Source organism: Petromyzon marinus, unplaced genomic scaffold (assembly GCF_048934315.1).
Source record: "Petromyzon marinus isolate PM22_M1 ecotype Great Lakes invasive population unplaced genomic scaffold, UKy_Petmar_22M1.pri1.0 PM_G_Scaffold_32, whole genome shotgun sequence".
Classification (NCBI taxonomy): domain Eukaryota; kingdom Metazoa; phylum Chordata; class Hyperoartia; order Petromyzontiformes; family Petromyzontidae; genus Petromyzon; species Petromyzon marinus.
The window spans coordinates 668,842-694,644 of NW_027422895.1; the positions used below are offsets into that span (position 1 = coordinate 668,842).

The following is a 25,803-nucleotide window of genomic DNA, read 5'->3' on the forward strand; positions in this document are numbered from 1 at the left end:
GCCGTTCCCGCCCCACCGCCCCCCCCCCCCCAAACATTTTTATATCATTAGAACGTAAAACAACGTAAACAACGCATTATAATAATAATCTAATTATACGATGTGCATGGGCATCGTTGGGTATTCAAGAAAAGAACGAGGTTTTGGTAACGGATGCACCGGGGCTTCCCAAACTTGTCTCCGTTGTCTTGTGGCACTGGGCGGAGTCGGGATGCCCTCCGGATGTCTGCACTTTGACGCCGTTTGCAAAACCTTAAAGGGAAAAGAACCCCGCCACAAAGAACAAGGAATGAAGATCCGAAGGCCGGCGGTCCCTCCCCACCCATCGGCGGTCCCTCCCCACCCACCGGCGGTCCCTCCCCACCCATCGGCGGTCTCTCCCCACCCACCGGTGGTCCCTCCCCACCCATCGGCGGTCTCTCCCCACCCACCGGCGGTCCCTCCCCACCCACCGGCGGTCTCTCCCCACCCTTTCTCATCGTCTTCATCGGCCAAACCTCCACTTCCTCCCCCTCTCCTGCCGGGAAAACAACAACAATATATAATTGTTTTTTTACCCTTTTATCTGGCAACAAAACTGACACCTTTTGTACAAGGAGTCGTGTTTACATTGACGACAATACCTGCGGTCGGAACGCAAACACAAAACACTGATAATGTATGTGGCACTGTCCTTGAAATTGATTGGTCCACACCCGAGACAGCTTTCTTTAGAGCCTCGTGCATACATTATCAGAGTTGTTGTTTTGTGTTTGCGTTCCGACCGCAGGTATAGTGGTCAATGTAAACATGACTCCTTGTAAAAAAAGGTGTCAGTTTTGTTGCCAGATAAAAGGGTAAAAAAAACAATTATCATATTTTGTTACTGGCAAATGAGGTTTCCAATGGAACAACAACAACAATTACCATCGTCATCGTTGCCTGTAGATGGTTGTTGCCTTCAATGCCGTTGCAAAGTACCTTCGTCTTAGAGAAATCAATGTCGTGTGAGCCCACCACTTTAAAACAATGATCAGCACACGGCCGAGGTATTGGTCCTACCGTGTTTCAGATCTGACTTATTGTCACGAGAACGGTCCGAGACACGTCGCTTAGTTTCCCCAATGTAACGACAGCCTCAGACACAGCTTAGTTTGTAGACGCCGGGGTATTGCATGTCAGGGATCACATCCTTCACAGATGGGATCAGATCACGAATTTTATGTGCTGTGTTAAATCGAACCTGAATTTTGTGTTTGCTCATTGTTTTTTAATTATTTTTGGTGACCTCTTGCTATGTATGGCAAGGTGATGGTTTTGATTGGGTCCTCAGACGGTTCTTTCCCAACGGTTGGGGTGATAGCTTTACGGATTGTGTAGTCTGAATATCCATTCATCTTGAGAGCTTGGTGTACGTGTTCAAGTTCACTGGCTCGGTGATGACGGTTGGAAATACATTGAGCTCCATGGTGTAGAGCTTTGATGAGGGAATTCTTCTGGGAGGGATAGTGGTGGGAGTCAGGTTTTAGATAAGCATCCCGTATGGGTGGCTTTCCTGTAGACAGAGTGTCCCACTGAGCCATCTGGTCTCTTAAAACATCCAAGAACGGTAGCTTGCCATCCTTTTCCACTTCCATTGTGAATTTGATGTCTGGGTGTATGGAGAGTTGATGCGGTTGAGGAATCTGTTTAGTGCTGGTCGGCCATGTGGCTAGATGATGAATTTGTCATCCACGTACCACAAGGATGAACGTAGGGTGGATGCCTGGACGGCATTCCTTACAAAACTGTCCATGATAACACTGGCTAGGATTGGAGATAAGGGAGAACCCATTGGGGTACCTTCAACTTGTTTGCAGAATGTTCCATTCCAGGTAAAGTAAGTGTTGGTGAGGCAGTGTGTCACCAGGGCCAGTACATCAGCATTCAGCCCTTGTTGGACCAAATCTCCAATGCTTGCAATGGTGTCAGGCACAGGAACTTTGATAAACAAAGAGACTACATCAAAACTATCGCCAGCAGCAGCGGCGGCGGTGGTGGTGTTGGGAATGGTGATGGTGGAGTTCCTGGTGGTGGTGGTGGGGGTGGTGGTGTTGGGAATGGTGATGGTGGAGCTGCTGGTGGTGGTGGTGGCGGTGGCTACCTACACTCGGCAGAGACGGCGTCACTCATCAGCAGGCACTCGGGAACCAGGATTGGGGCGCTCCGTCGCTCCCTCGCTGGGGGAACGAGAACATCACGCGCAGGGTGGGGAGAAAAACTCAACAACGCACGGAACTCCGTTGACGCTTCCCGAAATACAACAACAGCAGCATCAAGCAGCAGCAAGCAGCAGCAGCATCGTCAGGTCTGTTGATGTTTCTGCTGGTTGTTGTTGTTGTCGTAGTTACCGGTGAAATGTCACCAGGTACTCGAATTGTAAAACGCTGTAGTGGATTTACTCTCCAACACACAACCAGTTAGTACTGAACTAGTATACTACACAATAGACTACACTATACACTACACTATAGACTACACTATACACTACACTGTACAGTACACTAAGTTTCAAGTTTCATTTATTAGGTATAGCCCTGTGAGCCATGCGGCTCTTAAGTCGGGTGCAACCGCAACAAACAAAACTTGAACACAGAACATCTTAAAGCGACAACGCGTAACAGAAACATCCTGGAATAAACCAGGAAATATTCCACTAAAAAAAACGTATTAAAACGCTGTGTGTTAAAATCAATGTGGTGCAAGCCAACAACAACAACAACCATAAGACAATTTAGATTAACCATATGTTTTCGAATCACCAAAATAAAGCTGTAAAAACAATGTAACAACAGTAATCATATACACTGTATACTACACTACACTATAAACTACACTATAATTGTAAATGTTGTAGTGGATTTACTATCCAACACACAACCAGTTAGTACTGAACCAGTATACTACACTATAGACTACACTATACACTACACTGTACAGTACACTATACACTGTATACTACACTACACTATAAACTACACTATAATTGTAAATGTTGTAGTGGGTTTACTCTCCAACACACAACCAGTTAGTACTGAACTAGTAGACTACACTATACACTACACTGTACAGTACACTATACACTGTATACTACACTACACTATAAACTACACTATAATTGTAAATGTTGGAGTGGATTTACTCTCCAACACACAAACGGCATGTGTTGAACTCGTATACTACACTATACACTACACTGTACAGTACACTATACACTCCACTATACATGAAACTGTATACTACACTACACTATAAACTACATTATAATTGTAAATGTTGTAGTGGGTTTACTCTCCAACACACAACCAGTTAGTACTGAACTAGTAGACTACACTATACACTACACTGTACAGTACACTATACACTGTATACTACACTACACTATAAACTACACTATAATTGTAAATGTTGTAGTGGATTTACTCTCCAACACACAAACGGTATGTGTTGAACTCGTATACTACACTATACACTACACTGTACAGTACACTATACACTCCACTATACATGAAACTGTATACTACACTATAAACTACTTTATAATTGTAAATGTTGGAGTGGGTTTACTCTCCAACACACAACCAGTTAGTACTGAACTAGTAGACTACACCATACACTACACTGTACAGTACACTAAACACTGTATACTACACTACACTATATACTACACTATAATTGTAAATGTTGCAGTGGGTTTACGCTCCAACACACAACGAGTTAGTGTTGAACTAGTATACTACACTATACACTACACTGTATACTACACTATACACTCCACTATACATGAAACTGTATACTACACTACACTATAAACTACATTATAATTGTAAATGTTGGAGTGGGTTTACTCTCCAACACACAACCAGTTAGTACTGAACTAGTAGACTACACTATACACTACACTGTACAGTACACTATACGCTGTATACTACACTACACTATAAACTACACTATAATTGTAAATGTTGTAGTGGATTTACTCTCCAACACACAAACGGTATGTGTTGAACTCGTATACTACACTATACACTACACTGTACAGTACACTATACACTCCACTATACATGAAACTGTATACTACACTACACTATAAACTACATTATAATTTTAAATGTTGTAGTGGGTTTACTCTCCAACACACAATCAGTTAGTACTGAACTAGTAGACTACACTATACACTACACTGTACAGTACACTAAACACTGTATACTACACTACACTATATACTACACTATAATTGTAAATGTTGCAGTGGGTTTACGCTCCAACACACAACGAGTTAGTGTTGAACTAGTATACTACACTATACACTACACTGTATACTACACTATACACTATACGATAAACGAGTAACTACTGAGCACGTTTTGTTTATGTGACACAAACCTTACTAATTGGCTGTGTCAGGTGATGGCGGGTTTAACGACAGAGCATTTATATTTACACCATCTCACCCAAACAAACTCTACTATCGACAGGATCAAAATCTCGTGTTTAGAAAGAGAGAGACGCAGACTTCAAATGTACAGCAGACATCAGGGTCAGACCGATGACCTCCTGCATACCGGGCGAGGTAGTTAACATCTCCTAGCCACCGTGATGATGAGAGACACCACAAATTCAAAATACAGAACAGGTGGCGGGCGTCAGCGCACCTTGCAGACGAACGCGGCGACGACGGCAGCAGCCCCGGCCACCAAGCCCAGCGCTGTCAACGTCGCCACCGCCACCACCACCACCATCATCAGCGACGTCCCCTTCGTGGACGAGGGGAGCGGCGCGGTCGCTGTGGGGTCGGAGGCGGCGTCGCAACTGCGCCGCCGCGGGGCTGACAGAGAACCGGGGCGGCGACAGAGAAGGGGCTCGGTGAGACCAGCACGCGGCGCCACCGGCTCAACGCGGCTTCGCGTTTTGTTCGTTCGCTGTTGTTGTACCCGACTTGAGAGCCGCACGGCTCGCAGGGCTATGCCCGATAAATAAAATGAAAAAAAAACTTGAAACTTCGCCTGCGGCAGGCAGACAATTTCAACCGAGAAGATGGATTCTGGCTTAGCAATCATTGGAAAGATTTGATAAACCATTTCATGTCTTAATTGATTGTTCACGCTTACAGTGGCTTTCAGACAGCATACATTAATTTTTCGTCTCCCCCCTCCTCTTTTCAGAACATAGATGGACTAGTCCTTCTAAATAAACTGCCAAATCGCTGTGCGTGGCGGTGACGTTTTATATAAATAAAAACACCGTTTAAAAATAAATAAATGAATGCTAACCGACACACCTGATGACGACCGTTTGTGTTATGGTCGAAACGTCGTGAGAATTTTTATTGTTTTATATATATTTTATTGTTTCCCTTCAACGTGACTTTACCGAAAGAGCTAATAATATGAACTGAGTGTTCCCTTCTCTGGTTGGGCATTTAATGAATTGTATGTATTTGGGGAGTTCGTGGCTGAGATTACCTTTGTTAAAGTCGCCAAGTACGATAACCAACGAATCTGGATTTGCTCGCTCCACACTCAGAATCTGATCGGCGAGCATGCGTTGGGCCTCTTTAACCTGAGGACAAGGCGGCAAATAAACTCCTACCAAAATGAGCGACGCGAACTCGCGAGGCGAGTAAAACGGTTTACAGGTTATAAAAATTGATTCAAGGAGTGGAGAACAATGTTGCAGAATCACTGTGACATCTACACACCAGCCACTATTAATGTAAAAACAAATACCACCGCCTTTCGTCTTGCCGGAGAGTGCTATGTCACGATCCGATCTTACAAGATGGAATCCTGCTAGTTGTAGCGAAGTGTCCGGAATCAAATCACACAGCCATGTTTCCGTGAAGCACAATGCAGAAGCTGAAAGAAAGTCTTTGTTTTTTACCATCAGTAGCTGAAGTTCATCCATTTTGTTGTACAGTGAACGTACGTTGGAGAGGAAAAAGCTCGGAAGCACTGTTCGGATCCCGCGTCTGCGTAGCCGTACGAGAGCCCCCGACCGTTTACCCCTTGGGCGGCGTTTCGTTGCTTGAGCAAAGCCTAGCGCGGCATTGACTAGAATGCCTACTAATTCTGCCGCTGGAAGCAGAAAAGTAGGAATTAAATCCACAGGAATTGTTTCCCTGATATTTAAAAGTTCGTCTCTTGTTAGAGAACTCCGAAAATCTTGGCAAAACACTGAATTGACAGACAAAACAAGACAAAACAGGGCGCACCGACCGGCTGAGGCTACTATCATCAGCGCCATCTTCGCACCAGCACGGGTGTGCTGAACAGCAGGCCTCTCTCACCAGCACTGGTGTGTTGAACAGTAGGCCCCTCTCACCAGCATGGGAGTGGTGAACAGCAGGCCCCTCTCACCAACACGGGTGTGATGAACAGTAGGCCTCTCTCACCAGCATGGGAGTGAACAGCAGGCCCCTCTCACCAACACGGGTGTGATGAACAGCACGCCCCTCTCACCAGCACGGGTGTGATGAATAGTAGGCCTCTCTCACCAGCACGGGTGTGATGAACAGCAGGCCCCTCTCACCAGCACGGGTGTGATGAACAGCAGGCCCCTCTCACCAGCACGGGTGTGATGAACAGCAGGCCCCTCTCACCAGCACGGGTGTGATGAACAGCAGGCCCCTCTCACCAGCACGGGTGTGTTGAACAGCAGGCCCCTCTCACCAGCACGGGTGTGTTGAACAGCAGGCCCCTCTCACCAGCGTGGGTGTGTTGAACAGCAGGCCCCTCTCACCAGCACGGGTGTGCTGAAAAGTAGGCCCCTCTCACCAGCACGGGTGTGTTGAACAGCAGGCCCCTCTCACCAGCACGGGTGTGCTGAACAGTAGGCCCCTCAACACGGGTGTGCTGAACAGCAGGCCTCTCTCACCAGCACGGGTGTGCTGAACAGCAGGCCTCTCTCACCAACACGGGTGTGCTGAACAGTAGGCCCCTCAACAGCAGGCCCCTCTCACCAGCACGGGTGTGCTGAACAGCAGGCCCTCAACACGGGTGTGCTGAACAGCAGGCCTCTCTCACCAGCACGGGTGTGCTGAACAGCAGGCCTCTCTCACCAACACGGGTGTGCTGAAAAGCAGGCCCCTCAACACGGGTGTGCTGAACAGCAGGCCTCTCTCACCAGCACGGGTGTGTTGAACAGCAGGCCCCTCTCACCAACACGGATGTGATGAACAGCAGGCCCCTCAACACGGGTGTGCTGAACAGCAGGCCTCTCTCACCAGCACGGGTGTGCTGAACAGTAGGCCCCTCTCACCAGCACGGGTGTGCTCAAAAGCAGGCCCCTCTCACCAGCACGGGTGTGCTGAACAGCAGGCCCCTCAACAGCAGGCCTCTCTCACCACCAAGGGTGTGCTGAACAGCAGGCCCCTCAAAACGGGTGTACTGAACAGCAGGCCTCTCTCACCAGCACGGGTGTGATGAACAGCAGGCCCCACAACAGCAGGCCTCTCTCACCAGCACGGGTGTGATGAACAACAGGCCTCTCTCACCAGCACGAGTGTGTTGAACAGCAAGCCCCTCTCAAGACAAAACTGGACAAAACTGGACAAAACAGGGCGCACCAACCGGCCGAGGCTGCCATCATCGGCGCCATCTTGACCACTGTCCTTGAAATTGATTGGTCCACACCCGAGACAGCTTTCTTTAGAGCCTCGTCTCACATGGTGTTGGACCAGAAGACGCCAAAAGGCGCACAACTAAAAGGCAATGCACCATCAGAGTATGAGAGCTCGGGGTAAGCATTTACCCCAGTGGAAACCTCATTTGCCAGTAACAAAATAAGGTGTCAGTTTTGCCACTCACCATCTTTTGCCAAGTGGCCTTCGTGATTGGACGGTCCCCCCAAACACCGCTCGCTCCGTTCACCTGCGACCGTCACGTTCAGCGTCGCCTCCCGTGCCACCGCAACGTCCTCCGTGTTGCACCGCCCGCAGACCACCATGCACCCAATCACGGGGCCGAGGCCCGCGGAGACGCGCCGGAGCCTCACGGAGCAGTCGCCCTTCGCCACGTCGCCCACGAGCGCGGCCACCCCGACGCCGACGACGTCGACGCCCGAGTTGTAGATCTGCGGACGAGAAAAAAGGAAAGGGCCGCGATCCGGTGTTGCCGCCCGCCCGCCCGCCCGCCCGCCCACCCGTCTCCGGCCCATCTCTCCCGAGCCTCCCACAGCGGCTCCCGGCGGCTCGCGCAGCGTTCCCAGACTCCGGTGCGGAGGAGGCGGCGAAGTCTCGCGATTTTTTTGTTTTTTATTCCCGCGGCGTATGAATTCGGCCGCGGTTTGATTGATGCCGATTGGCCGTGGCCTCGCCGTCATCCGCTTAAGTGGGCAGAGCCTTCTGCTGGGCAGGGGCAGTAAAGTGTTATCACTCGGCATGCGCGTCTCGTCAGTGACGTGTAAATATTCTTTGGGTCTTTCGGTAAAAGTCACGCAGATAGGTTCAAAGAAAATGAACATATCTACGTGACTTTGCCGAAAGAAGGGAAATAATAAAATATAATAAAATTATTATGTTTTATTTTTATTATTTTATTGCTTCCCTTCTACGTGGCGACTTTACCGAAAGAACCAAGAAGATGAATCCCTGCGGTCACGAAAGCTTTAAATCGAATTTTTACCGAAAGACCCAAAGAATATGAACTCGTAAAGTGACAAAAGCCTTAAGTCTAGTAATGTATAACTTATATTAGTGGTTTCTGGCATAGAGATCCACAGAAACTGGTTAAAGTTGTGGATTATCCGTGACTTTGAATTATCCACGGCCGTCTTCCCGATCTGTAAGTGCGGATAATCAAAGAGTCCACTTTATTTGTTTGGAACATCGCACGCTCTTTCCTTGTGCACGTGGGGCTTTATCCCTTGGGTGTGCCAGTTTCATTCAATAGGAAGCCGTTCAATTACGAAATTAGGCAAACTTCTTAAAACGAGATCCTTATTTAAAACAACAAAAAAGTGGCACTCGACGAGACGTTAGCTGGGTCGTTAAGTGACACCGTCACTCCTCCGGAGCAAAACCAACACGCGCAAATAACGCGCCGCCGGTTAAACAGAAACCGCGGCGTGTCAATGCCAGCGGCGACACGGACGGGGGAGTCAGGTCGTTCAAAGTTAGAGCCGGGATGAGGTCCGCCCATCACCTGGATGACGTCGCCAATGGGCGTGTTCTTCGAGTAGAACGCGGGCAACACGGACCACTTGACGATGACGTGATTCGGGTCGGTCGGCGGCGGTGAGAAAGAGCAGTTGATGGTCAAGCTCACCCCCTCCATCACGTCCAGCCTCTCCGGCAGGGAGAGCCGGAGCTTTGCTGCGAACGTTACATCTGCACGGGAAGAGAGGAGAAAGAGAGTTTAACACGTAGTAGGCTTTCGCGACCAATATTATTCACAATAAAGGTTGTTTTTGGGTTAGATCGCGTTATTTATAAATGTGTCGTAACCCTCCACCACCCGACACGGCCAATCAGCAAAAAAAAAGTGTCACGTTGACAAAAGACAAATAGTTCACTACTTTAGCCCCACACCGGTGGTGTTGAAGAGTGAATCCACAACATTTACAGTTTGAGTATTATTAAATAATACATATTACAATTCCTTATAGGGGAAACACATGCTAATTAACGGATTACTAACGTAGCATATAATCACTAACACACATTACAACTAATTACTAATCTACAACTCATTACTAATCATAACCAATGGCTGATTACCAATCGATTATATAATTACAATTCCCCCCCTGCCTCTCATCACTGCACCTGATATGAGTTAAATGATGACGTCACCCTGCTGCTCTATTTAAGACCGGGAGCAAGCGAGGGCTTTACCATTCTGGCAAATTGCCCGATGATGCTGGAGGTATTTACCAGCGAAACGTCGTACTCAAACTGTAAATGTGGATTCACTCTTTAACACACCGGTGGGCTAAAGTAGTGAATTATTTGTCTTTTGTCAACGTGACACTTTTTTTTGCTGATTGGCCGTGTCGGGTGGTGGAGGGTTACGACACATTTATAAATAACGCGATCTAACCCAAAAACCTTTATTATGAATAATATTGGTCGCGAAAGCCTACGTGTTAAACTAATCAAAGAGGAGTTGTGTTAAGATGTTCCAACACCAAATAGACACCTTTTGCAGGGAACCAAGTCTGAAAATGACCACACATACGGTACGTGTGGTGACCATGCAAACAACCTCTGATAATATATGCAGTGCTTTAATAATAATAATGTAACTATATTCTTGGTTCTTTCGGTAAAGTCAAGTAGAAGGGAAACAATAAAATAATAAATACATTGCTTGCCGTGGTTTTTCACACCTAATGATGATTGCTTGTGTTGCAGTCTAAACATCGTGATAATTTTATTGTTTTATATATATATATTATTATTTTATTGTTTCCCTTCTACGTGGTGACTTTACCGAAAGAAGCAAGAATATGAATCCCTGCAGTCACGAAAGCTTTAAATAAAAAAAAGTAACGTGACTATAATGTTATATGCATTGTCTTTGTACAACAGTACAAAGACAATGCGCTATTTCTAGATTTGAAGATTTCGTGACTGCAAGGATTCATACTCTTTGGTTTTTTCGGGAAAGTCACGTGGGTAAAAAAAAATCAATAAAATAAATGAAAACAACTAAATTAAATCATTTAATTTAGTTGTTTAATTCAGCTGTTATCATTTTGATTCTAGATTTTTTTTTTACCTACGTGACTTTACCGAAAAAACCAGAGTACAATGCACTATATATATATATTTTTATCAGACCATGTCTGTTTGCATGTTCACCACAAGTACGTGTAGCTGATGCAGTAAATGATTCCTTGACAAAGTTATCTATTTGGTATTTGAACATAATAACATGTTTTCTTGGTCATTTCGGTAAAGTCACATAGAAGGGAATGTTATTGTTTTATATTGTTATTATTTTATTGTTTCCCTTCTACATGGTGACTTTACCGAAAGAACCAAGAATATGAATCCCTGCAGTCCCGAAAGCTTTAAATCAAAATATAATAACATCTGTTTTCTTGGTCAAAAGGGTCAAATCTATTCTTATATTTAATACTTTGATACTGGTGAAAAGGTATCCCATGATAGAGCTGCTCACCCCAAGCTATGAATGCTCCGATACGTTTGGCATTCTCCTGTAGCTCGCCATTGCTCAAGCGCAGGCCCTGGGCTGTTTATTTGTTCAATGCACAGAACACTGGCGATTCCAGCCACCCTATTAGCCTCTCCAAATGATGAACTCTGCTGATAACAGCGATGTCGGAAACCTGCTGCCACAACTACGGATTATACGATGGCGGTGCTGACGCGTCTACGGATGACGACGACGATGACGACGCTAGACAAGACGATGCCGAACAACGGCGTCAATGACGATTACCGTCACGGTGACGCTTGCTGGATGCTGCCGCTGCGGTTTCTTGTTCGTGTTATTGTTTCGTTGCGGTTGCAACCCGATTCAAGAGCCGCATGGCTCACAGGGCTCTAACCAATAAGCGAACTGGACTGGTCGGTGTTCACGGTGGTTGTTACCTCGGACCGCGACGGAGGCCAGAAGGAGCACCGCTAGACACCGCGGCAACATGGCGTGGCCGGCGCGTTCTTGCTGCCGCTGGTGTAGCTGGTACACCACCACCGTCCCCTTCTCCTCCCGCCGTGAACCCTATGTATGTTGCGTATTAAAACACAATGCATTTCACACCATTAGATTATTGATTAAGACAATGCACACACCACTACAATGACATTATACAATACAAATAAGTTAACATCTCTAACCTGCAATAAGTCGATCAGACACCATCCTTCCACCGCGCTTCATATTTTAGACCTTAATAATTCACAGTATTTTATAGCATTGAAATGGACGTTCACATTCAGCTCTGAGGCGGCGACCATTGGTTCTTGTACCTCGTCAACAACACCAGCGGTATCGACTGTTACATCACAGCAACATCGCACTCTCCTCACCAAAACGCATTTACAGTGGACGACCGCTTTGGAATACGTTGAATTTGGTCCACGTCGTGTATTTGACGAGAGAAAAAATGTCTTGGGATACGTCTTGCTTGGGGTACGACGCGCTTGCTGCAACTTGTATGGGTCGGGATGAGTCACCGCGTAGAGTAGAGCCCGTTCACGACTTAAACAAAGCGCCGCTCCTCAGTCTGCCTGTCCAGTAGATCTCGTTCAGTGCGCAACCCTTTTGCTACAACTCTCCGTGAATTTCCACGTGGTGTTTTTTGTCATTTTAACGTTAATTTTTTTTGTCAATTCATTCAAGAAGGTTAGTGAGGAAAGCCAAGCTGCGAAGAAAATGGCGAGGATCACTGTCGACGTGAAATAAGAGATCGTAGAAAAAAGTATGACAGCGGCGTGCGCGTCACTGATCTTGCGGTGGCATCGTGTATATGCCGAGAGCAACAATTTAGACGATGGTGAAGAAAACATAACGAAGCCATCGAATCAGCTAACGTTGCAAAAGGGGGTGAAATTTATATCAAACACAAAGATCACGGACATCAGAGCAAGTAGAAACATTGTCTTCTTTGGTTCTTTCGGTAAAGTCACGTAGAATGAGAATAAAATAACAAATTGATAAAATAAAATAACACAATAATATTCTCACGACGTTTTGGCCACAACACAAGCGGCCTTCATCAGGTGAAGGGACGAGACTGTCTGGTAGGACAGCGCTGGAGTGAAAGAGCCACGTTCAGATCACGGCCTTTAAGCTGTGTGAGAGGAACAAAGCGCCTTGACAAAGGAATTAGCATATAATTTAGCATTGAAATGGCTGAATGATTAGCTTGTGACTGGTCACAGAAATAGTTATGTTAAAAGTCAAAGCATACACATCCGCAGAGGCACCCCTTGACAATGGAATTAGCATAGAATTTAGCATTGAAATAGCTAAGTTAAAGCATACACATCCGCAGAGGCACCCCTTGACAATGGAATTAGCATAGAATTTAGCATTGAAATAGCTGAGTGATTAGCTTGTAACTGCTCACAGAAATAGCTACGTTAAAGTCAGACCATACACATTCACCGAGGCACTTAGTACAAATCAAACAGGAGAATTTAGCATTGAAATAACTAGGCGAATTTAGCATTGAAATAACTGAGTGATTAGCTAGTGACTGGTCACAGAAATGACTATGTTGAAGTCAAGGCCTACACATCTGAGCTATTCACAGTACTATATAGTGAACCAATAAACAACTAAAATAAAAATTACCTTAATGTTATCAATAAACTCTATATTCTCCAATCAGCTAAGCTACCAACAATAAGTCGTTATATATCACAATGCTATATGGCGAAAAAATGGGTGGATTCTTACCCTCAACTTTAGCACCACGGATAGCTACGGGCCCCGTTCAGACGGACGAGTTCGTCCATGGTCGGAACAGAGGAGGGGGAGAGAGACAGCTGCGAGGCCCTAGTATACTCCATGTTGTAAAACCATACCATTAACCGTGGTGTGAGAGGTATTAAGAGGCAATGCTGGCGAAAGAGCTGCGGTCTGAAGGTCATCGTAAAAATACAATTAATTAAGAACAGAAATGATTTAAAACATCTTTCCAGTGGTTACTAAGCCAGAATCCATCTTCTCGGTTGAAATTGTCTCTGTGCTTGTATATGTGAATGGCCTCATGAACGAATCTCTCATGGTAGCCGGTTGGTTTGCAAAGAACCTCCGTCTTGGAGAAGTCAATGTCATGTGAGCCCACTGAATTATAACAGTGATCTGCCACGGCAGAGGAGTTCGTCCTACCGTGTTTCAAGTCTGCTTTATGTTCGCGGATGCGGTCCGAGATGTCTTTTGGTTTCTCCAATGTAGCTACTACCACAGAGGCACTTTAGTTTGTAAACGCCCGGGTACTGTATGTCTGGAACAGCATCTTTTACAGATGGAACTAAATCACGGATTTTATGTACTGTGTTGAATCGGACCTGGATCTTGTGTTTATTCAGGATTTTGGAGATCTTTTTTAGTGACCCCTGCAATGTAGGGTAAGGTGATGGTTTTGAGTGGCTCCACAAGAGAATCCTTCTTCATGACTGGAGTGATGGCTTTGCGGATTGTGTAGCCGGAGTAGCCATTAGCCCTGAGAGCCTGGTGTACGTGCTTGAGTTCAGTGATAATGTGTTCCTGGTCGGAAATGCATTGGGCTCTATGGCATAGAGTCTTGATGAGGGAGTTCTTCTGGGATGGATGGTGGTGGGAATCCGGTTTCAAGTAAGCATCTGTATGGGTAGCTTTCCTGTAGACAGAGTGGCTCATTGAACCATCATGTCTCCTTTTAATTAAGACATCCAAAAAGGGTAGTTTGCCATCTTTTTCGACCTCCATGGTAAATCTGATGGCTGGGTGTATGGAATTGATGTGGTCGCGGAATTGGTCTAGAGCAGGCTGGCCATGTGGCCAGATGACAAAGGTGTCATCAACGTACCTCTTCCATAAGGTCGGGCGTAGAGTGGCAGTCTGGATGGCGTCAGTTTCAAATTTTTCCATGAATACGTTGGCTACAACCGGAGATAGGAGGGAGCCCATTGGGGTGCCCTCAGTTTGTTTGTAGAAAGTTCCATTCCAGGTGAAGTATGTGTTGGTTAAGCAATGTCTCACCAGGGGGGGTACATCAGTATGCAGTCCTTGATGAACCAGGTCTTCAATGATAGCGATGGTGTCAGGTACCGGGACTTTGGTGAACAAGGACACCACATCAAAACTGACAAGCAGGTCGTTTGGGGACAGGGAAATGCCTTTGATTGTCGATACCAGGTGAGTAGAATTTAGTACCGCAGAGGTGGTTTTTCCAGTGAAAGGTCGCAGTATATCAGCAAGAAAACGTGCCAGTTTGTAGGTGGGGGAGTTGATAGTAGAGACGATGGGACGAAGGGGTGTATCTTCTTTGTGTATCTTTGGAAGGCCATATAATCTTGGTGGTCTGGCAGCAGAGGGTTTCAACGAGAACTGTTTGATCTCATCAATTAATGCTGTTGAATCAGAGATGATTTTGTTCGTTTTGGTGACCAGGCTGTTGGTGGGATCTTTTTATTTTTGTATAGCTGCCATCGTCGAGTAGTTCTTGAATTTTGTTGTTATATTCTGTTTTGTCCATGATGACAGTGGCATTGCCTTTGTCGGCTGAGAGGACGACAATATCATCCCTCTTTTTTAATTGAGATAATTCAAAACGTTCGTCTTTGCTGATGTTGCTGGGTGGCAACTTAGCGTTTTTGAGGGTTGCAGCGATTTCAGATCTTGCTACGCTGCAGAGATGTGACTCAAGCCCTTGAGGGCAACGTCGACATGGGCAATGATATCATTAACCGGTAAGTGTCTCGGTGTGACAGCAAACTTTAGACCTTTAGCTAAAACGGATTTCAGACCATCTGAAATTATTATTGTGTTATTTTATTTTATCAATTTATTATTTTATTCTCATTCTACGTGACTTTACCGAAAGAACCAAAGAAGATGAATCATTGCAGTCACGAAAGCTTTAAATCGAAATTTAACCGCCTCTACGGGGAGGGATTCCACACATCCTTAAGATCATTCAAAAGACTCCGGGATAAGAAGGCTCAACTAATCGAGTCTCTCACCTTTCTGAAGAGATGCCGCAACTCTAAGGTAATACCAACCGCATTTACACTAACCTCTGCTGTTGCAACTTCTCTCAATGCAAAACGAATTCTAGCTAGAACTAGCTTCGCTCTTATCTCGGAAAAAATCAGACTTACACGCACCGAACTCGATCAGTTAGACAAGACACTCTACAAATCACACTTAAAATTGACAGCAACAATGTCTACATCGGATTGGGAACATGTAGACAATATGACTACCTCTTCGGCTGCCACTATGTCGAACAAATGTAGGGACAATTTGATTTCCAAATTCAATCACCTCTCCAGCAAAAAATCGGATCCACACACCGAAAAGATAGACGTCAACAAAGTCGTAATTAATCGCAGTAACAGTTCCATTTCTGATGGTCTGAAATCCGTTTTAGCTAAAGGTCTAAACTTTGCTGTCACACCGAGACACTTACCGGTTAATGATATCATTGCCCATGTCGACGTTGCACTCAAGGGCTTGAGTCACATCTCTGCAGACGTAGCAAGATCTGAAATCGCTGCAACCCTCAAAAACGCTAAGTTGCCACCCAGCAACATCAGCAAAGACGAACGTTTTGAATTATCTCAATTAAAAAAGAGGGATGATATTGTCGTCCTCTCAGCCGACAAAGGCAATGCCACTGTCATCATGGACAAAACAGAATATAACAACAAAATTCAAGAACTACTCGACGATGGCAGCTATACAAAAATAAAAAGAGATCCCACCAACAGCCTGGTCACCAAAACGAACAAAATCATCTCTGATTCAACAGCATTAATTGATGAGATCAAACAGTTCTCGTTGAAACCCTCTGCTGCCAGACCACCAAGATTATATGGCCTTCCAAAGATACACAAAGAAGATACACCCCTTCGTCCCATCGTCTCTACTATCAACTCCCCCACCTACAAACTGGCATGTTTTCTTGCTGATATACTGCGACCTTTCACTGGAAAAACCACCTCTGCGGTACTAAATTCTACTCACCTGGTATCGACAATCAAAGGCATTTCCCTGTCCCCAAACGACCTGCTTGTCAGTTTTGATGTGGTGTCCTTGTTCACCAAAGTCCCGGTACCTGACACCATCGCTATCATTGAAGACCTGGTTCATCAAGGACTGCATACTGATGTACCCCCCCTGGTGAGACATTGCTTAACCAACACATACTTCACCTGGAATGGAACTTTCTACAAACTGAGGGCACCCCAATGGGCTCCCCCCTATCTCCGGTTGTAGCCAACGTATTCATGGAAAAATTTGAAACTGACGCCATCCAGACTGCCACTCTACGCCCGACCTTATGGAAGAGGTACGTTGATGACACCTTTGTCATCTGGCCACATGGCCAGCCTGCTCTAGACCAATTCCGCGACCACATCAATTCCATACACCCAGCCATCAGATTTACCATGGAGGTCGAAAAAGATGGCAAACTACCCTTTTTGGATGTCTTAATTAAAAGGAGACATGATGGTTCAATGAGCCACTCTGTCTACAGCAGGGGTCGGGAACCTTTTTGACTAAGAGAGCCATGAAAGCAAAAAATTTGAAAATTTATTTCAGTGAGAGCCATATAATATATTTTAAAAGTGAATTCAACTAAATGTCAGTATAATAAGCCTCTGAATTTATTCTTTTAAATAATGTTGTTATAACACTCACCATTAATGCGACTTCTGGTGCTGCATGGATTTGCTGATGTCTTTGTAGTCAGGTTGGTACTTGGTGAGGTTAAGCTTCATGCAAGCGTTGAGGCTTTCATCCGTTAAACGTGATCGTAGGTTGGACTTGATGTTTTTAAGATGTGAGAATGACTGCTCACATGCATACGTAGATCCAAACATGGTCAATACAGCAATACTCACACGCTGCAGTGTGTGGTATGTGACAGGAAGCGCGTTCTAAGTTTTGAGAATCAGCTGGTCTTCGGGTTGGAGTTTTTTCATTTCTGTCCACATGTGCTTGCTCGCCAACTCCGCTTTCTGTCGTGTGATTCTTTCCAAATCTTCATTCAGTGACTTGAACTTATTCACCCACATGTCTGAGGCCTTCAGGTCAGCCACTTCTGCTTCAAAATCTCTGACGGAGACACCAGGGATGTAATTCAGGTCGGCTGTGTTCAGTGAACACTCGTTTGGATGGGTGATGAACTTAAAAAGACGAGTGTGCTCACGAAATTCTCCAAAGCGTGCTTTGAAGGACTGTAGGAGACTGGATGTGCAGCCAGCTAGCTGGTGGAGATCAAGGTTTTGAATGGGCTCACTTGCTGTGCATGCATCTTTAAATTGGCTCAGTTTTTCAAAATGTAGTAAACGACCTGTTTCAAGATCCGTGATGAAAAGCTCCAGCTTGTTTTCAAAAGCAAATACAGCTTGTTGAAGGGATAACACTGTATTTCCAATGCCTTGCATTTTCACGTTGAGCTGGTTCAGATGTTCAGTCAGATCTACGAGATAGTAAAACTTGAGGAGCCACTCGGTGTCGGCTAGCTCAGGATGCCCGACGCCTTTCATTTCAAGGAAAGTCCGGATTTCGTTCAGGCAAGCCGCAAAACGGCTAAGCACCTTCCCTCTTGACAACCAACGCACATTGCTGTGCAAAAGCAGACCAGGATAGTTATTTACAACTTCATCCAGCAGTGTTTTAAACTGGCGATCATTTAAGGCTCGGGCAACAATAAAGTTGATCACACGAATGACCAGCGACATCACTTCGCCAAACTGCCTGTCACACATCTGAGCACAAAGTGCCTCCTGGTGTATAATGCAATGGAAACTTAGGATGGGTCTATTTTCATGTTCACGGAGAAGCGCCACAAATCCTTTGTTTTTCCCCACCATACACGGAGCACCATCAGTACACACTGAGAGAAGTTTATCCATAGGTAGACTTTTTTCTTGAGCAAACTCCATGAAAGACTTGAATAAATCCTCACCTCTTGTGGACCCTTTTAATGGCAGAACAGCAAGACTTTCTTCGCGCAGTGTGTCACCAACAGCATATCTTGCAATCACGCTGAACTGCGACAAATGGCTCACGTCTGTTGACTCATCCAAAGCCAGAGAAAAGAACGGCGCTGCATTTATGTCCTTCACTTGCGTTTCCTCCACTTTGTTTGCCATCACGATGGTACGATCATGAACAGTTCTTGCCGACAGAGGCATGTCTTGTATCCGTTTGATTATCTTGTCTTTGTTCGGAAGATCATCAAAAAGTTCATTGGCTACATCCAGCATGAACGTTTTAGCATACTCGCCATCTGTGAATGGTTTTCCGTTCCTCACTATTGCTAAAGAACCAGCAAAGCTAGCCGAATTATAGTCACCTTGCCGGGTCCATACGCGGAGTTGCTGCTGGCTAGCTTGCACCCTGCTCAGAAGCTCTTGGCACGCTTTCTTTCTGCTGTCTCCCGCAGGGTATTTTGATGCAAAGGTAGCGTGGCGCGTGTCGAAGTGCCGCTTTACATTCGACCGTTTCAACGATGTAATTTTGTCATTGCAAATTAGACACACCGCAGAACCCGCTCTCTCCACAAAGGCGAATTCTTCGGTCCATTCGTCCTGAAATGTACGATACTCGTCGTCTTTTTTTCTTTTCGCCATCTTCTTCGTCGAAGGGTTAGCTTTGAGCTAATGACCGAGCAGACGCAGTCTCAGACTGATTCAAAAGGGGGCGTTTACCTGTTTTACCCAGCAACGGCAAACGTAGGCCAGTATCATCCAATTAAAATAATGGACAATTGCTCCTGCAGCCCTGAACAGGACATGCGCAGTGAAAAATCGATGGATGGATTAAAACAAGTGAGAATATTTTGTTTTATCTGCGAGCCATATGCAATCATCAAAAGAGCCACATCTGGCTCGCGAGCCATAGGTTCCCGACCCCTGGTCTACAGGAAAGCTACCCATACAGATGCTTACTTGAAACCGGATTCCCACCACCATCCATCCCAGAAGAACTCCCTCATCAAGACTCTATACCATAGAGCCCAATGCATTTCCGACCAGGAACACATTACCAGTGAACTCAAGCAGGTACACCAGGCTCTCAGGGCTAATGGCTACTCCGACTACACAATCCGCAAAGCCATCACTCCAGTCATGAAGAAGGATCCTCTTGTGGAGCCACTCAAAACGATTACCTTACCCTACATTGCAGGGGTCACTAAAAAAGATCTCCAAAATCCTGAATAAACACAAGATCCAGGTCCGATTCAACACAGTACATAAAATCCGTGATTTAGTTCCATCTGTAAAAGATGCTGTTCCAGACATACAGTACCCGGGCGTTTACAAACTAAAGTGCCTCTGTGGTAGTAGCTACATTGGAGAAACCAAAAGACATCTCGGACCGCATCCGCGAACATAAAGCAGACTTGAAACACGGTAGGACGAACTCCTCTGCCGTGGCAGATCACTGTTATAATTCAGTGGGCTCACATGACATTGACTTCTCTAAGACGGAGGTTCTTTGCAAACCAACCGGCTACCATGAGAGATTCGTTCATGAGGCCAATCACATATACAAGCACAGAGACAATTTCAACCGAGAAGATGGATTCTGGCTTAGTAACCACTGGAAAGATGTTTTAAATCATTTCTGTTCTTAATTAATTGTATTTTTACGATGACCTTCAGACCGCAGCTCTTTCGCCAGCATTGCCTCTTAATACCTCTCACACCACGGTTAATGGTATGGTTTTACAACATGGAGTATACTAGGGCCTCGCAGCTGTCTCTCTCCCCCTCCTCTGTTCCGACCATGGACGAACTCGTCCGTCTGAACGGGGCCCGTAGCTATCCGTGGTGCTAAAGTTGAGGCTTAAAGGCCGTGATCTGAACGTGGCTCTTTCACTCCAGCGCTGTCCTACCAGACAGTCTCGTCCCTTCACCTGATGAAGGCCGCTTGTGTTGTGGCCGAAACGTCGTGAGAATATTATTGTGTTATTTTATTTTATCAATTTATTATTTTATTCTTATTCTACGTGACTTTACCGAAAGAACCAAAGAAGATGAATCATTGCAGTCACGAAAGCTTTAAATCGAAATATTTGTCTTTGTTGTGTGTATGAGATGCATGTGTGTGTGTGTGTATATGGGAAGCGGTAGTGCAGCGGTGAGCGTGCTGCACTACGAACCTGGCGACCTGAGTGATTCCCACTCACGGCCAACACCAGCGACGATGATCTGAACCAGTCCTGGGCTTCCCCTGGGTCGACTCAGTTTAAAACCTAGTAGGCTTTTGCGACCAATATCATCCATAATAAAGGGACCTTTTTTTGGGTTAGATTGCGTAAATATAAATGTGTCGTTAAACCCGCCACCACCTGACAGCCAATTAGTAAGGTTTGTCACGTAAACAAAACGTGCCAATTAGTTACTGCTTCAGCACACTGGTTGTGTATTGGATAGTAAACCCAGAACATTTACCATTAGAGTATGACGTTTCACTGATTATTACAACCAGCTTCATCAGGCGATTTGCCATAATTATGAAGAAGTATTCCTGTTTCCGTCTTTGAAGTCAACTCAGCCTTAAATGAGTACTTGGTGCAGGGTGTGAACATCGCCACTTGGGAGACAAATGCGGCCGGGCGTGGTGTTTGGCCACCCACCCCATCGTGTGCTGGGCCGGCCTTCATAGGTGTTGGCTCCCAGCGATTGCCCCGAGTCTGTTAAGGCTATACGGGGGTCTTTGTCTTTGTGTGTATGAGATGCATGCGAGTGTGTGTGTATGAGATGTGTGTGTATGAGATGTGTGTGTGTATGAGATGTGTGTGTATATGAGATGCATGTGTATATGAGATGCGTGTGTGTGTATGAGATGCATGTGTGTGTATGAGATGCGTGGGTGTGTATGAGATGTGTGTGTGTATGAGATGTGTGTGTGTGTATGAGATGCGTGTGTGTATGAGATGCGTGTGTGTGTGTATGAGATGCACTGCTGTATAATAATGTACTACTCACTACTGAGTACACAGACAGTCCCCACTGTGTTCACAGCTACCACCCCAATGCACGCATAAACTCAACTCAGTCATTAAAAATGTTAAGTTATGTTTAGCAAACAATAGTCATTGCAACGTTATACTTGAATCTAATAACAAGTTTAAGGCACTGCTGTATAATAATGTACTTGTCACTACTAACCACACAGTACCCACTGTGTTCACAGCTACCACCCCAACGCACACATAAACTCAACACACACTCACACAGTGCGCTAACCACTGCACCGCCGCTCCCCACACACACACAGTGCGCTAACCACTGCACCACCGCTCCCCACACACACACAGTGCGCTAACCACTGCACCACCGCTCCCCACGTCCACCACAACCTGGCACCCGATGATGTATCGATCGGCTCGGCTTACCGTGGCTGCTGCGCCAAGTCACCTGCAGAGAAAATCGATTCAAATTTCGATTAACTATTCTCGCGCCGATTCCTAATGGGATAACATTAGGAATCGATTATAATAGAATTACGGATGTATGAGTCGATTTCAATTGGGACAACATGGGAACCGATTTATTTGTGGCTTAGGCTAATAAAATCGATTTGCATTGGGATAACATGGGAATCAACAGTGGTCTAAAATGAACCTTCATTGATCGATTCCTACTGTGTAGACGTGGGAATCGACCACGTTAGACGATCACGTGTGTGGGCGTGGTCTCTCAACGTCAATCAACCAGGTAGGGCGTTGACTGGTGAAGAGTTTGGGATCTGATTGATTGATTGATTGCTTCTGTGGACAGGTGTCTTTTATACAGGTAACGAGCTGAGATTAGGAGCACTCCCTCTAAGAGTGTGCTCCTAATCTCAGCTCGTTACCTGTATAAAAGACACCTGGGAGCCAGAAATCTTTCTGATTGAGAGGGAGTCAAATACTTATTTCCCTCATTAAAATGCAAATCAATTTATAGCATTTTTGACATGCATTTTTCTGGATTTTGTTGTTGTTATTCTATCTCTCACTGTTCAAATAAACCTACCATTAAAATTATATTTCTTAAAATTATATTTCTTAAAATTATATTTCTTTGTCAGTGGGCAAACGTACAAAATCAGCAGGGGATCAAATACTTTTTTTCCCTCACTGTAAACCCCAATGATCCGATCGAAATGAGGGATTTTGATCGGATCATTGGGGGGCCACGTGTCACCACCACCCCCCCCCCCCAAACAGTCATGAGCAGCACCTCCCCACACACCCTGCCACCGAGAAAAATGTTTCACGTACGAGAGTGAAACTGATATTTTCATTCTCAGCTGGAATTTAGCCAAATGCAATACGCTTGAGAAACCTGGTTTAAAATCACAAGCAAGTTGCCTGAATTTCAAACCCATGGTCTCAGCGGTACAGCTCGGTGCTCTTGACAGGCTGAGCCAACCGGTCACTTCATCGCAAGCAACCGGAAGCATCAAGGTTGTCAATGCCGTGTGCGTCGTCCTAATGGGGAGCGGCAGTGTGGTGGCTTGCAACGCTGTGTTGCGAACCCAGTGAACAGAGTTCAATTCCTCCCCACTCACGACCAATAATGGTGCCGAATATTTAAACCGCTTTCCATGGGTCGGCATGGCTTTAAATGAGTACCTGGTGCTCATTTAAAGCCATGGTGGTGATGATCATGGTTGTGATGGTGGTGGTGATGGTGTCTCTATGGGTCTCTGTGAGTCCCTGAGCCTCTATGGGTGTCTACGAGTCTCAGTCACTCTGGGTCTATATGGGTCTCTATGAGTCTCTACGGGTCTGTACGGGTCTCTGTGTGTCCCTGTGGGTCTCTATGAGTCTCTGTGTCTGTTGGTCTCTCTGTATCTCAGTGTGTCTCTGTGGGTGTCTCTGGGTCTCTGTGTGTCTCTGTCGGTCTCTCTGAGTCTCTGTGGGTCTCTGTGTGTCTCTGTCAGTCTCTATGTTTCCCTGTGGGTCTCTGTGGGTCTCTGGTGGCCCGGCCTGCTGTTGGCCACCCACTGCTCGTGTGCTGTGCCAGCCTTCATAGACGCTGTTACTCGCCAACAGCAATTGCCTCAACAGTCTGTTATTCAAGTTTCATTTCAAGTTTTCATGTATTAGGTATAGCCCTGTGACATGGGAATCAATAGTGGTCACCCACCTAAGTTCATTATAAATGTGGAGCATTATACGCATTAGTTCGCTATCACGACATACAGTACCCTGGTGTCTACAAACTAAGTTGCCTCTGTGGTAGTAGTTACATTGGAGAAACCAAACGCCATGTCTCGGACCGCATTCGTGAACACAAAGCAGACCTTAAACACGGTAGGACCAACACCTCGGCCATGGCAGATCACTGTTATAATTCAGTAGGCTCACATGACATTGACTTCTCCAAGACAGAGGTTCTTTGCAATCCATCTGGCTACCATGAGAGATTTGTTCATGAGGCTATCCACATATACAAACACAGAGACACTTTCAACCGAGAAAATGGACTCTGGCTTAGCAATCATTGGAAGGATTTGATAAACCATTTCAGGTCTTAATTGATTGTTCACGCTTACGGTGGCTTTCAGACAGCATAAATTAATTTTTCGTCTCCCCCCTCCTCTTTTCAGAACATAGATGGACTCTTGATTTAAAGCTTTCGTGACTGCAGTAATTCATATTCTTAGCTCTTTCGGTAAAGTCACGTTGAAGGGAAACAATAAAACAATAAAATATATATATAACACAATATATATTTTATTATTCTTAGTTTTTTCGGTAAAGTCACGTTGAAGAGAAACAACAAAATATATATAAAACAATAAAAAAATCTCACGACGTTTCGACCATAACTCAAACGGTCATCATAACTTATAAATAAATGTGCCGTTTAAAAATAAATTTATGCAAACCAACACACCTGATGATGACCGTTTGAGTTATGGTCGAAACGTCGTGAGAATTTTTTATTGTTTTATATATATTTTGTTATTTTGTTGTTTCTCTTCAACGTGACTTTACCGAAAAAACTAAGAATATGAATTACTGCAGTCACGAAAGCTTTAGATCAAAATATATTTTATTGTTTCCCTTCAACGTGACTTTACCGAAAGAGCTAAGAATATGAATTACTGCAGTAAGGAAAGCTTTAAATCAAAACATCAACAGGCTGATGTGCCACATCTCCTCCTTCAAGAAGTCTCACAGCCCTGCGATGTTGTGTCCACACAACCCAAACTACGGAGTGCCTGGTGGTAAACCGCTGTGCTGTAGCCTGCGCCCCTCCAGTGGAGGAGGAAGAGTAAAACCTCGCTGATGCTCTCCTGAAGCACTCCTGTGCGCAACAATCATTGAGACTAGTTGCACGTGCATCGATTGTAAAACCCCGTTCCATTTCAGGAAGTGGGGACAGTTGGTGCCGTGTGCTCGTTTCACGTCGGGGTGCCACTAAAGGCGCAGGTCCCACTCCTGAGTGATCGGTTACGCGACGCTCTTTTGCACGAATAATCAATCTCTTGCAATTTTATTTAATTATTTAAATCTTTCGTGACTGCGGCGATTCATATTCTTTGTTCTTTCGGTAAAGTCACCACGTAGAAGGGAAACAATAAAATAATAAAAAATATATATAAAACAATAAAATTCTTACGACGTTTCGACCGCAACACAAGCAATCATCGTCAGGTGTGAAAACCACAGCAAGAACATTTAACTCGTAATCTCGTAGTCACTTATGTGTTAATATCGCCTGATGATGTCACTTACATGTTAATATCGCCTGATGATGTCACTTCCCTCTTAATGTCGCCTAATGATGTCACTTCCCTCTTAATGTTGACTGATGATGTCACTTCCCTCTTAATGTCGCCTGATGATGTCACTTACCTCTTAATGTCGCCTAATGATGTCACTTCCCTGTTAATATCGCCTGATGATGTCACTTCCCTCTTAATATCGCCTGACGATGTCACTTCCCTCTTAATGTCGCCTGATGATGTCACTTCCCTCTTATTGTTGCCTATTGATGTCACTTCCCCTCTCAATGTCACCTGATGATGTCACTTCAGTCTAAATGTCGCCTGATGTCACTTCCTTCTTAATGTCGCCTGATGATGTCACTTCCTGCTTAATGTCACCTCATGATGTCACTTCCCTCTTAATGTCACCTGA

General features: G+C 45.2%; 1 protein-coding gene across 8 annotated transcripts; it reads right to left on the reverse strand.

Annotated features, from left to right (window-relative positions):
* Positions 1 to 27: 27 nt before the first annotated feature.
* On the reverse strand, positions 28 to 22,127 carry LOC142915533 (uncharacterized). Of its 8 annotated transcripts, none has more exons than XM_076061290.1 (7): positions 22,060 to 22,127; positions 11,579 to 11,708; positions 9,162 to 9,346; positions 7,827 to 8,091; positions 2,123 to 2,198; positions 453 to 517; positions 28 to 252 (listed from the first exon to the last, which is right to left on the reverse strand). In XM_076061290.1, the coding sequence occupies exons 2-7, from the start codon at positions 11,628 to 11,630 to the stop codon at positions 125 to 127; spliced, it is 771 nt and encodes a 256-aa protein (XP_075917405.1). In that variant the 5' UTR covers positions 11,631 to 11,708; positions 22,060 to 22,127; the 3' UTR covers positions 28 to 124. The 8 variants fall into 8 exon arrangements, with proteins under 8 accessions (XP_075917405.1, XP_075917410.1, XP_075917408.1 ...); XM_076061293.1 differs by lacking the exon at positions 453 to 517 and adding an exon at positions 4,674 to 4,846 and having other exon boundaries at positions 163 to 252; positions 2,127 to 2,198; XM_076061294.1 differs by lacking the exon at positions 453 to 517 and adding an exon at positions 4,674 to 4,846 and having other exon boundaries at positions 164 to 252.
* Between the last annotated feature and the right edge of the window lie 3,676 nt (positions 22,128 to 25,803).